The sequence below is a fragment of the Hyperoodon ampullatus genome, assembly GCF_949752795.1.
Source record: "Hyperoodon ampullatus genome assembly, chromosome: 4".
Taxonomy (NCBI): domain Eukaryota; kingdom Metazoa; phylum Chordata; class Mammalia; order Artiodactyla; family Ziphiidae; genus Hyperoodon; species Hyperoodon ampullatus.
In genome coordinates this window covers 63,592,071-63,606,132 of record NC_136917.1, presented here as the reverse complement: position 1 = coordinate 63,606,132, position 14,062 = coordinate 63,592,071, and the positions used below count along the sequence as shown (strand labels likewise).

General features: G+C 51.3%; 1 protein-coding gene across 1 annotated transcript in view; it reads left to right on the top strand.

Annotated features, from left to right (window-relative positions):
- TCF7 (transcription factor 7) overlaps nt 1-7,981 on the top strand; it is a gene marked incomplete at both ends in the record, with an annotated part of 31,073 nt that extends 23,092 nt beyond the window's left edge. The window contains 8 exon segments of the mRNA XM_079703361.1: nt 511-601; nt 3,559-3,678; nt 4,102-4,264; nt 4,376-4,483; nt 5,006-5,054; nt 6,220-6,292; nt 7,683-7,908; nt 7,910-7,981. Coding sequence (XP_079559487.1) covers nt 511-601; nt 3,559-3,678; nt 4,102-4,264; nt 4,376-4,483; nt 5,006-5,054; nt 6,220-6,292; nt 7,683-7,908; nt 7,910-7,981 — 902 coding nt within the window.
- Nucleotides 7,982-14,062: the final 6,081 nt, after the last annotated feature.

Sequence of the window (14,062 nt, the reverse complement as noted above, 5' to 3'; positions counted from 1 at the left end):
TGGTTGTGATGGCTGATTCACCTCAGCCTCGGGCAAAGTCATTCTGAAATCAGCCATTGTCGGCTGTGGGAAACCTGCTGACTCAACCCTGGGGAGGAGGGGGCATGGGGGGGCGGGTGGAGCCCTGGCTCCCCAGGCCAGGGGGTCTGCCTCCTGCCGGGAAAGCCAGGCTAGAGCCCCCAGCAGAGAGGCCCCAGTTACAGATCAGCATTGGACCAGGGTGTGGCAAGGTCTGGCCTCCCACTCCTGAATGACTCCAACTCTGCCATTGTCCAGCCACTGTCCGTAGGCAGGTCACCCAAACCCTCTGCCCTTGATTCCCCTAGCCTGTAAATGGGGCACTATTGTCACACTGGGATAGTCCTGAACAAACCAGTATGTCTGGTCCTCCCTCTAGCACATGGAGATGGGATCCTAGGAGGGCCCCACAGGAGGCTCCAGGATGCAGTAACAAGCTGAAGTGGCCTCCAGGTCAGGCTGGCTCACTTACTCGGCCCCTCTCCACTGCAGGAGTTCACAGGCCTCTGCAGACCCCTGACCTCTCTGGCTTCTACTCTCTGACCTCAGGCAGCATGGGACAGCTCCCGCACACTGTGAGCTGGTGAGTGAGGGCCCAGTGGGAAAGGGGCACCTTGCACTGGTTGGACCCACACCTGCCCTTCCATCTTCCTCCTCCACCCTTCTGTGCTGAGCACCCTGATGCCAGCTCTGTACAGGTACTAGGGGCTGGCCAGCAGCTCTATCCATGCCTCAGCTAGCCAGACATACTCCCTCTGGGAAGGCAGGAGACCTAGCTCCTGGTCCTAGCCCTATCACACTCTGCCGTAACGTCTGAGACTTTAACGGGGGAACCCTGGGCTGTTCAGGGCCATATGAGTACGTGAGGAAGAAAAAGTAGGCCTGACCAGGGAGGTGGCAGCATGCGTGGCCACGAGAGGCTGTTGCTTCTCAGTGGCCTGGTGGACAGAGGGATACTTCCCACTTGCCTCAGTGTCTACTGCTGGCTGGTCCCTTCCTTGGCTGAGCTGCTTGAAGGGCAGGGCCCTTCTTGCCCCTATGGTGCCTGCTTCAGTGCAAGCCCCTGGCATTCTGCTTGGAGAGCCGTCTAAGGCTGGGCCAGGGAAAGACAGCCTGGATCCCATTCAGTAGGCCCAACTGTGAGCCAAAGGGCCCGTCTTCACCCAGATCTGGGCCTTGGCAGAGTACGTGACCCTTTGTTCATCATGCGCAGTTTGACCTAGGCAGGTCTCTAGCCTCTCTAGGTTGGGGCAATTACCCAAAAGCAGGAAAGCTTGGCTTCCCAGGAAGGCAGAGCAGGCCAGAAGCCCAACCTGGGGCCCGCCTGCCCCTTCCTACTTGCCCTTTATCCACGTTCAGCTCACTCTTCCATGTCCAGATTGTCTCCGGATAAAGCTCCACCTTGAATACAAATCAGGACTACCCTTACGAGTACCCCCAGGATTTAAATGCACCGGGCAGGTTCTGGGAACCAGAGAAGCACTGCTGAAGCTGGTTGATCCTCAGGTCCCTGCCCTCTCAGAACTCAGTCCACCTAGTGCACAAGTCAGCCAAGAGGCCAATTACAGAGCACTGTTAGCAGTGCTTTGAGGACTGTAGAAGCCTGGAGGGACACCTCATCCAGTTTGGGATCTCAAGGGCTTTCAGGAGAAAGGGTATTTTGGCCAAGCAAGACCTTGACAGATGACCAGGAGAGTTTGAAGCAAAGTGGGACAGAAGAACAATCCTAACAGTGTCAACAGTGAGTGCAAAGGCCTTAGGGCAGGTGTGCAGGTATCAAGCCCGAATTTCAGGAGGTGAGGCTGGAGGGACCCCAGGGACCTACTAACCTGGGTCCCAGGAGAATGCTGCCATTTCTACCCCTTATACACGAGTAGAGGGAAGGTAAGCCTGTAGAGCAGGGGTTAGGAACCGGGCCGCACAGCAGGTGAGCAGCAGGGCAAGCCCCAAGTCTGTGGAAAAACTGTCTTCCACAAAACCGGTCCCTGGTGCCAGAAAGGTTGGGGACCGCTGCTGTAGAGGGAAAGGTTGCCCTCTGGTGGCTGGTGTTTAAAACATACACTAGAGTGGTCCAAGCAGAAGCCAATTTTCCTTATTACACTAGGGGTCAGGCCCGAGCAAGGTGGGGAAGTCGTTCCCCACATTTGGCAAGTAGCCAGACTGCTAACAGCTATCTCTCCCAACCACAGGCCCAGCCCTCCTCTCTACCCCCTGTCCCCTTCCTGCGGATATAGACAGCACTTCCCTGCCCCCACCGCAGCCCCTGGCGCCCCCTACCCCAGGTGAGTCCCCTACCCTGCAGCTAGGCTCCTGCTTCCTGTTGCCCAGGCTTCAGTGCCCACAAGAGGCCATGCCCAGGCCAGTGCTTGCCCTGTGTCAGTCGTCTGTCCATCCGTCCGTCTGTCATTCTCCAGCCCCACGCTGCCCTATACCAGAGAATGAAGCCAGTGGGAATGCAGGAGGCCTAAGCCCAGGCCATACAGTGCAGAGCACAACAGAGCAGCCAGAGGCAGTGCATGTACACGTGTGCAGGTGTGTGTGCACTCAACTCTGTTGTGCATCCTGCTGAGCAAAGGACTGAGTCAGGACAGCATCCCCCGAGCTCTGCCCAAGCTGAGGCAGCACCTTTTACATGTGTCTCCAACCTCTGGCCCTTAGGGGCCACCTGCTCAGTTATTCCACACCTGTGCAAGCAGTAAGGGACAGATTGGTATCCATAGAACATCAAGAAAGTAAAGTGGGAGCTATGTGTATACGTGTGTCCTTTCACCTGGCTCACTCCCTCAGTGACAGGCTTGTGCGCAGGTATGGAACAAGGAATTCAACAGACATTTCTAGCCCTTCTGGAGCCCACAGCCCAGGGTGGGAGGTATAGACACAGCAGCAGCAGTTGAATGGGCTAGCTGGGTGATGGGGAAGCCCCGAGGAGACCCCAGCCATGTCTGATGGGTCAGGGAAGGCTTCATGAAGAGGATAACATCTCTTGAGTGAGGGGAACAAAGGGAACATCAGTAGCTGGAGATGGCTGGGGGTGGGAAGTGATGGGAAATGGGGTGGGGGGGTGGGGCTAGAAATGTCAGCAGAGATGGCCATACAGGGCTGTGCAGGCCCTGGGGAGGAGCCTGGGTTTTATTCTGTGGGCAGTGGGGGAATTTCAACAGAAGTGGCCAAGAGCATTCAGGTGTTTCTAAAAGGTCACTCTGGCTGTTATATAGAGAGAGGCCTGGAGGGGTCAAGGAGGAAAGTAAGGGCAGCCACAGTGTGAGGCTGAGCTGTTGAGGGCAGGAGGTGAGAAGGGGATAGATTCAAAAGCTATTCAGGACTTTAGTAACCACCTGAATTTGACATACATGTAGATTTTTGCATCGTGTCTGTGCAGTGTGTTGGAAGCAGGTATTTGTATGTATTTCTGTGTACTTGTATGCAGGCCAGTGGAGGTGGGTATTTGTTCACCCTCTTGTACTGTGCAGGGGCCTCTCTGTGTCCAAAGATCTGGCCCGTACATACCTGGCTCAGTGTTAACTCTTCTTCTGCCTTTAGGTTCACCCATCCACCCCTGATGCTAGGTTCCGGTGTACCTGGTCACCCTGCAGCCATCCCCCACCCAGCCATTGTGCCCCCTTCAGGGAAGCAGGAGCTGCAGCCCTATGACCGCAGCCTGTGAGTGAAAAGACACTAAATGGGGATGGGGGGGTGGGACAGGTAAGCAGACCTCAAGATACACATTCCTCCCACCAGGCCCAAGCCTGCTGCCTGGAAGGTCCAGGGACTGCCAGGAGGCCTCTGGCCAAGCCATCTTGTGGCAATTGCCACTGACCAGTTTTTTGATCCTCAGAAGCAGGAGGGGAGTGGGTGGATTTAGTTTGAGCCAAGAGGGGAGGGGTTCTCCTTACTTAGCTGCAGAATTCCTATAAGGAACAGTTACTTAGCTCTGCTCACCTACTTTGGGGCAGCTAAAAAAAAGATCCCATTTACAAAACCCTAGTATCCAGGCATTTACACATACACTGGACACACTAGAGGAGAGTGGTAGCATCAGGACACCGTGGGGGCCCCTGAGTGATCTGTTCATGTGTCCTTCAGGAAGACACAGGCAGAATCCAAGGCAGAGAAGGAAGCCAAGAAGCCAACCATCAAGAAGCCTCTCAACGCCTTCATGCTGTACATGAAGGAGATGAGAGCAAAAGTCATTGCAGAATGCACACTCAAGGAGAGCGCTGCCATCAACCAGATCCTGGGCCGTAGGGTGAGGCCACGGGGCAGGTGGGCTGGTAGGGGCGGGCCCTGACTACCTTCACCCCGGTGCAGCCTGCTGACTCCCTGATGCACCTCCATCTGCCCCGCTTCCCCTCTGCAGTGGCACGCACTGTCCCGGGAAGAGCAGGCCAAGTATTATGAGCTGGCCCGCAAGGAGAGGCAGCTGCACATGCAGCTCTACCCAGGCTGGTCGGCGCGGGACAACTACGTGAGTGGCCAACACACAGTAGGGGAACCTTCAAGATGCCAGGCCACAGTCTCACCAGGGAAGTTGGGACTACTGTCCTGAAGGCACAGAGGAGGAGGGGAGGTGGTGGAATAGAGGGTCCAAAGGCCTCCCATGGCTAGCTCAGAAGAGGATCAGATGAGGGGAGCTGCCCCTAAAGGCAGGCTCATTTTCCCCAGCATGTACTTCCACACAGGGCTGTTGTCCAGTACTTGATTGGGCTACATCAGCACAAGTGGAGGAAGGGGCCCGGAAGTCACCTCCTGCATTCAGAAAGACCAGTGTGGGAAAGGGAGGAGGAGGCCCCAACTGCCCCGTGGTAACCTAGCAAAAAGCGCAATCAAGAGACACCAAGGCCCCCAAGTCAGAGGGAACTGTGGACCTGGAATCCCAGCGGCAGCCAGACTAGGCAGCAGGCTGCAGGTGTCCCAACCACTCGCTCACTGGGGTTACAGTGTCCACCTCCCAGCATCCTCTAAGCATCCTCCGCTTTGCTCCCTGCAGGGGAAGAAGAAGAGGCGGTCACGGGAAAAGCACCAGGAATCCAACACAGGTGAGGCCTTCCCTCAGCAGTAGTGGAGGCTCCTCTCCGGGTCCCCAGCTCACGAGCGGCCCTGCTCTGGCCCAGGAGAGAGGCAGAGTACTGAGCCATGAACCTTCAGGGCCTGGGCCCTCCGGAAATGAGGCCTGCACCTCACAAGTCAACCCCCCACAGGAGAAACAGCTACACTAAGTCCCAGGGAAGACCTGCAGAAGCCAATTCTTAGAGCAGTGCTTTGTGACCCACCACACACAACCCCTTGCAAGCCCTGCTAGCGGCCAGCCTCTGCCAGAGAAGCTAGTGAGGAACTGTTTAAGACTAAACCCAAATGCTGCATCCTGGTTAGCTCTGCGGAGGTGAGCAGCAGGCTGTCTGGGTGGAGGCTGAGCCAGGCCCCATGCCTGAGCCCAGCAGTCCAGCCTAGCAATTTCTCTATCTCCCCACCCCCAGTTCTCACGGAGGCGCAAAGTGCTCTGTATAGAGGACTCGGGAGGCCGCACCCTGCCTCAAGTCTTCCTGTGGGTGAATTCCTGTCCCAACTCTGATACTTCACACTCCGCATCCACGAGTGACTTTCTCAGCTGTGCTGCCCCACACAGGGAAGCTGGAGGCTAGGACTGGGGCACGGGAGAGTCCTCAGTCCTTTTTCTAAGGTTGAAGAATGGGCTTTACTTTCCTTCTGGAAAAGTATGTAGCATAGGCTTAAGCTACAGCTACAGGGGATATGGGTCAGGCAGATTGCACACTGGCAACGATGAAGAAAAACTGGATAAAATGGGCAGGGAGTTGGCGGGGGTAGTGGAGGCCCTAAGGCAGAAGAGGCTTGATCCCCACAGGCCCCCCAGGTCCTTCTCTGAGCTCCCTTGCTGCAAGGGGCCCCACAAGCCACAGAGAGGAGCCAGTCTGATAGGGTCCCCTCCCTCCCCACCCCCGCCATTCTTACCACTGCCTCTACACTGCCAGCTGGGTGCCACCCTTTCCTGATACCTTGGCTTTGGGCCCTGGGGCTCCCACTAGGGCTGGCCGTGCCGTGGAGAAGCCCTTGCCTGTAGGGACTGTGGGGTATCTGTGACTGGCTAACACTGACGTTACCTCTTCTTTCTGGGCCCTGCTCTGCCCTGCTGCCTGCCTGCTCGCCCTCTGCCCTGCTCTGCCCCTCTGGCATGGCTGTGAGCAGACCCTGGCTCGCCTAAGAAATGCCGTGCTCGCTTTGGCCTCAACCAGCAGACGGATTGGTGTGGTCCGTGCAGGTGGGTTTGTCCCCACCACTGTCCTCCCTTTGCTTCAAGCTGCTTCCCTTACCCTCTGCACATGTTCTGCTGGGCCTGCTGCCCTCCTTTGGCCCCTAGCCCCCAACATACCCACAGACTGGGGAGCCCATGCCTCCTAAGAATGGGAGTGAACACAGAACAGCTTGTGGGGAAGACCACTTGGGTCTAAGAGGAAGGAGAAGGAGAGACAATGATCTAGGAGGAAAGGAAAGGCAGACTTAGAAGGTATTTCTGGTACCTGGTGTCCAGGGTTCCCTGGTAATGTTGATCTGATGCTCATCAGGCCTAGCAGGTCCTCAGCAGACAAATCACACACACAGCATTTAAATGGCCTGAGCCCCTGTTCCCAGGCCTCAAAGTCATCATGGTCCACCAGCTCCCTCACTTCTTCCAGTTGGGGTCCCTGCTGTACCATACCGAGCCCTTAATTCTAAGAATAACAAAGTGACTGTAGTAGAGAAAAACCTGAATAACCTGAATGCCCAGTGGCCATGTGACTTATATCATGTACGTACTGAGACCAGAGGGCTCAGAGAGGTAGGGAGATGAACAGAGGTACCCCTGGTAGCCATACTCAGGCCCTGTGGCATTAAACCTGTATGTTTCACCATACAACAGAGAAATATTTGTGTATGGGAAAAGAAAGTATACCTACCAAATGACTAAAGTTGCCTAGTTGAGGTTCAGGCCAGGCCTGCTAGGGCCAAGGCTGAGGCTGCTCCAGGCAGTAAGTTCACTGACTCTAGGGAATACTTGTCCAGCCCCTATGAATGCCCACCATACTCCTGTCCAAGGGCAAAGAGGAATTTGGGGGAAATAAGTATGTGTGTGTATGTACACATGATGGGAGGCAACCCTGTTGTCAGAGGAGGCCCTATTCCATCCATTCCATGCTAGTCTGAAACAAAGTGTTGTCCAGAGAATAAGATGGTAGGAATGGATAAGGCAAGTCACTGTCCGTTTCTTTCCCTTCTCTGCCCCTAGCCTAGCTCTGAACATTTGGATTGCTCAGCCCTAGAAGCCACAAGCCCATTGCAGCACCCCCCACTTCCTTAATCAGATCTGAGCCCCACAAACATGTGAAGCAGAGCCTCAACAGCCTAGACTAGGAGATAGCTGCCCTGGAAGACAGCAGGCAGCCCACAGGCCAAGCTACAAAAGGTCCCTGTGCCACCTTGTGGCTCTGCTGGGAGCTGCACCTGTCCCAGGTCTGGGCCAGGCTCAGCAGTTGTAGCGCTAAGCATGAAGGCACAGGCATATCACCTAAGTCATGGGGAGCTAGGCCTATGCAAGGACAGCATTTTTTGGTTGTGGAGTATGACTATGAATTCACCCTCTGTTTACAGATAACTCTCTTCACTATTCCTAGGAGGAAAAAGAAATGTATTCGGTACTTACCCGGAGAAGGCCGCTGCCCCAGCCCCGTTCCTTCCGATGACAGTGCTCTAGGCTGCCCCGGGTCCCCAGCTCCCCAGGACTCGCCCTCGTACCTCCTGCTGCCCCACTTCCCCACAGAACTGCTTGCTAGCCCTGCGGAACCGGCGCCTACATCACCAGGTCTCTCGGCCACTCTCAGCCTCCCAGCCCCCTGGGCCCCCTCAGGCTCCTCACAGCAACCTGCAGAGTACACAGGTACAGCAACAGGAATCTCAGAGACAGGCAGCCTAGCATGCACAGGACACATGGCTTCCTCCAGGGGCCCACCCTCTGAGAGGAGACGACAGAGCCCCAAAGCACGTGGAAACCGGCCAGGGGCCCTGTTGGCTCCCTCTCAGAGTCCAGGCCCTGGAGATTTCAGAGGCTGCACATCTTCTGCCTGAACATGGGGCCATCAATTCAAACTGCTCCAAGTGGTGGGAATTAGATCTGCGTTGTGTCATTTGATTAAGGGCATCCCCTCATGCCTACGGCAGACTGGATCTATTTTTTTTTTACCATCTATCTTACTAGCCAGATGCCCCTCCCTGCCTCCCTTGCTTTTCTGCTATAGGTCATAGATGGACTGGACTGAGCCCAACTGCTTTCCCTACTTCCCCCACCCAACCCCACCACTGCCACACCCTCCCCGTACCAGATACTTCATGGACCAAGAACAAGCTGGTTTACCAAACAAATATGTAAGCATGGTCACAACCACAAAGCTCAAGACAACAGTGCTTCTCTCTTAAGGGCCTGGAGAAGCCCTGTTTACAGAAAACCAGCTGCTATCTGTAAGCTGGACCAAAGGAAGCTTCTTGCCACGTTCTTTGGAGCTTACAAGAAGAGGAGTGAATGGAATAGGTTAAATTTAGGCCTATCACCCTAGCCAACAGGAATAACCTGACACTACCTTAAAGGCAAGTGTGGGTGGTGAGGGTATGTGGCTCTAGTTCAAATTACTCGGAAATGTTTCCTAAGAAACTCAACCACCTAAGAAGCCCTTGATACCAAATGCCTCAGTCACTAGTAGCTGCAGTCAACGGTTCAAGTAAGTCATGGCTCAAAATCTGGTGTGCATCCTTACCCGCTCTTGAGAGCCTTTTTCACAGATCCAGTTCCAGCCTATCCACATCATTCTAGCCAGCTCTCAGACAGTTGTAAGAGGGCAAACCAAACCTCAGGACAGCCAGTGCCTATCTTCCAGCATGAAAGTAGGCCAGCTTCAGTTTCCCTATGGGGCTGCAGGAAGAAAGACTATTACAACCAAAGCAAGGAGCCCAGAAAACCTCTAGTGTTGGACGTCGGGTTTGCACCACAGCCTACTTTAACCCATCTCTGAGCCAAGCTTCAACCCTGAGCCTTAAAAATCAAATCTTTTTTTAATTTAACTTAGTTGGGTTTTTTGCCTCCTCTTCACTGTACATATAGCCTGAGTCCAAAGAGAAAGGGCTATCTCCATACCCACACACCCCCTCAACAAAAGCCTTTAGTTCCTACTTTAGCCACTGGCTTCTCAGAATCCAAAGATCATATGTTCTGGTGTAGTGCTGCAAGAAGTCTTGAGAGAGAAAAGACCATTGTAGTATTCAAAATATTTTTGTATTAATGCATAACACAGAAAAATTTCTGATATGAGAATAAAGATACTTTTTACTGGGTTTCTTTTTCAAAGCTTGACTCTGAGGAATAAGCTGTTTCAGTGACAGAGTATAACACTCTTTCCTTCTCCACAGCCACAAAGTTTATTCTCTATTATGGTACACATGTTCTCAAGACCTTGAACCTACACAAGCCAGGGATTGATTCTTGTCATCTCTCCTTAAGGGGCTTGGGCCCTGCTCCAACCCAGAGAGCGGGGCTCATGCTAGGTATAAGTTCCCATTGCAAGCCTTGATCTTAACCCCCAGTCCTCTGAGCTCACCCGTGATGCAGGCACAGGCCAACCTACCCCACTGCTCATATGAGAATGGACTGGAAACTGCCGTCACAGCCCCTAAGAAAACCCAACCAGAAATAGACACGTATCATCACTGGGCTCCATTTTCCTCTGAAGGCAGAGAGAAAAGACACAAGTATATAGCCTATTTGGAGAAAAACATGAACACACAGGAATCTTTTATAACCTGGTATCATCACAAAATCCAAAAGATGGGTATTTTAATAACACCCTTTCCTCCCAAAGACTGTAAGGTACATGAAGTATTTCTTGAGGTAGTCATATTCTTATACAACACTTCTGAAGACTGATAAATCTACAATCTACTTTTTCCACAGCAGTTTCCATCATGTTAAAGTATAAACTTCTTGAGACCCATCATGAATGTAAAAGGTGTCACAACGCCACCTCAAAAGGTCAGTCAACCATTAGGTGCAAATGGTGGGCAAGAAGTATTACAACAGCCAGCCGCTGGGTCACCATAATGTAATTTTCACTTAACAGAGTTAGTTTTCTGGATTTTATGTTTAAAAATATAAAGAAAGTCATCTTCCAGAGTAGTGTCTATTTAAAGTAGGCCACTGAAAGCTGTAATCCTAGACTTGCTTTTTTCTGCAAGGGTGCTAGAGGAGACCAGCCATTCTCTTGACATCTGTCCCATTTAAAGAATTCCGCTCTGGCTACTGGCCTAGTTGTTTCAAAAAACATTTTAACCAAGGCTTATGCAAGACTGGGTTGCTGCATCTGATCTGGTGTCTTATTTACAGCACAGGGGGTACATGAACAATGCACTCTTTGTGTATGTAAGTGTAAAGAGGGGGGCCTTGGCAACTTTGCTAAAATCAAACCAGCCTTTTAAAAAGGAACTGACTTCAAAGAGGAAACTCAAATCTTCCTAGATCATACCAGCACATTCCTGTGGGGGCACAGGGTGACTTGAGAGTGTAGCCGCAAATTCAACTTCAAATACCACAGCAGTCCCACCTCATTTCCAGCCAAAAACATGCCGTTTTCTGAGACATAAGACATCCCAACCTCCCTTACACATTCCTAGACAACTGGCAAATTTGCTTGAAATACAGATCTTGATCCCTCCCCTGCTACAGCTGCTCCCCCTGCCCTCCTAGGCTCAGAAGACATGGTGAGGGCTCAGCCCAACAAGCTAGCAGGGCCTTCCCAAGTCTCCCAATTTGAGGGTGTTTCCCCCTTTACAGGAAGCTCTGTGGCTAGACTCTTCTGAACTGTAACTACATTCTGGATGGCCCAGAAGCAATGCTGCCCAGCTCTACTCAGTGTACCATAAGCCTGGCTAGGAAGGCCACATGTACAGTGAAGCAGAATGGTTCTTTACATTGTTCCAAAGAATAAGAAAGGAATCAGTTCCTGCATGCATTTCTACGGGGGGAAAAAAAAAAAACAGCGCAGAAGGAGCAAGGCTAACACAGACTTGCCAGGCCTATAAGATTTGAGACCAAAAACTAATTCATTATATTAAAAGAGCTGAGTTGGCTTTTCTGTGAGGTTAGAAAAGCTGCTTTAGCATGCCTGTTTCTCAGGTCTCTTGAGAGCTTAAGAGTTCACCAAGGGTCCTTGAAACAGAGCTGGCCACCAAAGCAGAACCTGGTTCCTAGGTTGTGTCAAGTCCCCCAACTACTCTGATCACCTTCTGTTTCAGATCTCAAATCACCATGGGCTTCTTTTTTTTTTTTTTTTTTTTTTTTTTTTTTTTTTTTTTTTTTTTTTTTTTGTGGTATGCGGGCCTCTCACTGTTGTGGCCTCTCCCGTTGCGGAGCACAGGCTCCGGATGCGCAGGCTCAGCAGCCATGGCTCACGGGCCCAGCCGCTCCGCGGCATATGGGATCCTCCCAGACCGGGGCACGAACCCGTATCCCCTGCATCGGCAGGCGGACTCTCAACCACTGCGCCACCAGGGAGGCCCGGGCTTCTTTTTTTTGTTTGTTTACGCGGGCCTCTCACTGTTGTGGCCTCTCCCGTTGCGGAGCACAGGCTCCGGACGCACAGGCTCAGCGGCCATGGCTCACGGGCCCAGCCACTCCGCGGCATGTGGGATCTTCCCGAACCGGGGCACGAACCCGTGTCCCCTGCATCGGCAGGCGGACTCTCAACCACTGCGCCACCAGGGAAGCCCACCATGGGCTTTTTAACTCAGGCTCCCAAAGTCTGTACTCGTCTGCTTGTCCACAATGGGCAGTGGGGGTCTGAGAGGAGCTATAACTGAATGCTGTACTCAGGGAGTACAGCAGGAAGTTTTACAACAGAGAATATAGATGGGGATATTCCCATAGTCAATTCCCTCGAATAAAAGCCCACCTTAGATCAAGAGACATTCTGAAGTTGTTAAGAACAGTATGGGACTGGACAAAGAGTTAACTGGAAAGGGCATAATTCTGTCCTAGGGTAAGGGTAGGAACTATCCTATCCCTAGCAGTCCCCATGAGTTAGGTCACTAGCAACCTGAAGTAAGGGATATTTCAGCAGCTATGAATTATAACGGAGATAGTTCAGGCTGACACTTCTTTTAAGTTCCCCCGGGGCTCTGGACCAGATGTTCCTTTTTTATTCAGGTGTTCTCACATTCCTTTATCTGAAGTCTTCTTCTTTCAGGCATGTGCAGTCAATGGCGGGGCGGGGGGGAATGGAGGAGTAGAAATTAGGCTCTAGACACACACACAGCCACTGTGCAAACTCCTCTTGAATATATATATACCTGAGTTTCTTCTGTATCCCCACCCTTCCTATAAGCCTCCTACGACAGAAATATCTGCAAAGCATCTGAAGCAGGTAAAAGAGGATGTGAAATGGCACATTCAGCACACAAAGGAAAAATACCAATTTGCAACATATACAGGTGGAAGGTTCTGAAGGTGAGAGTACTTTTATGGAATAGGCTGATCCTCAGAGTGAAAGAAGAGGCCAGCATATAGCAGGTTAATAAGTTCAGCAAATGACTCCTGAACATGTCAAGTTCAGCAGTGTCAGCAGGTCATAAGAACTAGAGACATGGAAGCAGGTATTATTGTGAGCAACTATATTCCTCCTACAAAATGCCTCTCAGTATTGGCACACAGACCAGATATAGCCAACAGTGCAAAATACTGCAAGGAAGCAAGTATGTTATCCGTAAGTTAACAAACTGTCACTCAAAAGAAGTCCCACACTGGAAATCGCTCAAACAAGAGCCCCTTCACCAACACCGTTATGCCACCAACAATGCTGATATCCACTGACAACTCAACAGGAAGGATAGCATTCAGCCTACCTGCTTAGGTGTTCAAATGGCTAAATCTTGGGCTAAGGGACATGTTCTAAACTTACATCATTCTTCATCTTGTGTACACATACAGTTCTTACTCATCCTGTTTTTTGAAGGTAGTGACTTTTAACAATAGTAACCAAGAAAAAGGCATCAAGACTCTAGTTGTAAAGTCCTCAATATTCAGAATACTTTAATAATAATAAAAACATTCTGCTTCACTCAAGAACTGCACTGCCTAACATGAGTCTGATGAATACTCTTCCTACAATGTCACCAAAATTCTTTCACCAATCCAGCTTTAATATCTCTTTCCAGACTATATTCTCTAGCAGGCCTAATGACACCCAACTTCTGCTACTAGTTCCAGACTGAGCACACTGCTTTCTCCCTCACCTTGCCATCCCTCCACCCCAACCAAATCCAACTTGACCTTTGAAACCAAGTTCTTCATGGAACCTTTCCTAGACCCTTCCAGCTCTGCAGCCCCCATTTGCTCACTAATGTTCTGTCTCAGAACATTTTTATTATTCATTTCCTCCCAGCAGTATTTATCTTTGCCTCCTAAGCTACACCAAAATCTCCTAAGAAGGCAACCATGTCTTATACTTCCTACAAAGAAGCCAGGAGCTACACTTCAGGGATTTTACCATTTCATGTGCTTACCCTTTACTTGCAATCTTCTCCCTTATTCCCTTCTGGTTTTCATACAAATTCAGACAATTGAAGATTATCACCTTTTTAAAGCACAAGCAACTCATAAGGAGAACATTTATTTGGTACCTTCCCATTTCAATGTATACTGAGCTTTATAAAAATAATCAGAAACATCTTCAAATGGAACTGGTGGCAACCAAAAGTTAAGCTTTGAAAGATGAGATTCTGATGGATGTGGATACGGTAAAGGCCGTGCTCAGATCAAAGGGTCTGCTGCTCTCTTTCCCTGTGGAAACCACTTTGTCGCCCTGGTCAAACTGCCGTATTAAGAGCCTAGGCAGGACTTCCCCGGTAGCACAGTGGATAAGAATCCACCTGCCAATGCAGGGGACACGGGTTCAATCCCTGGTCCAGGAAGATCCCACATGCCGTGGAGCAACTAAGCCCGTGCGCCACAACTACT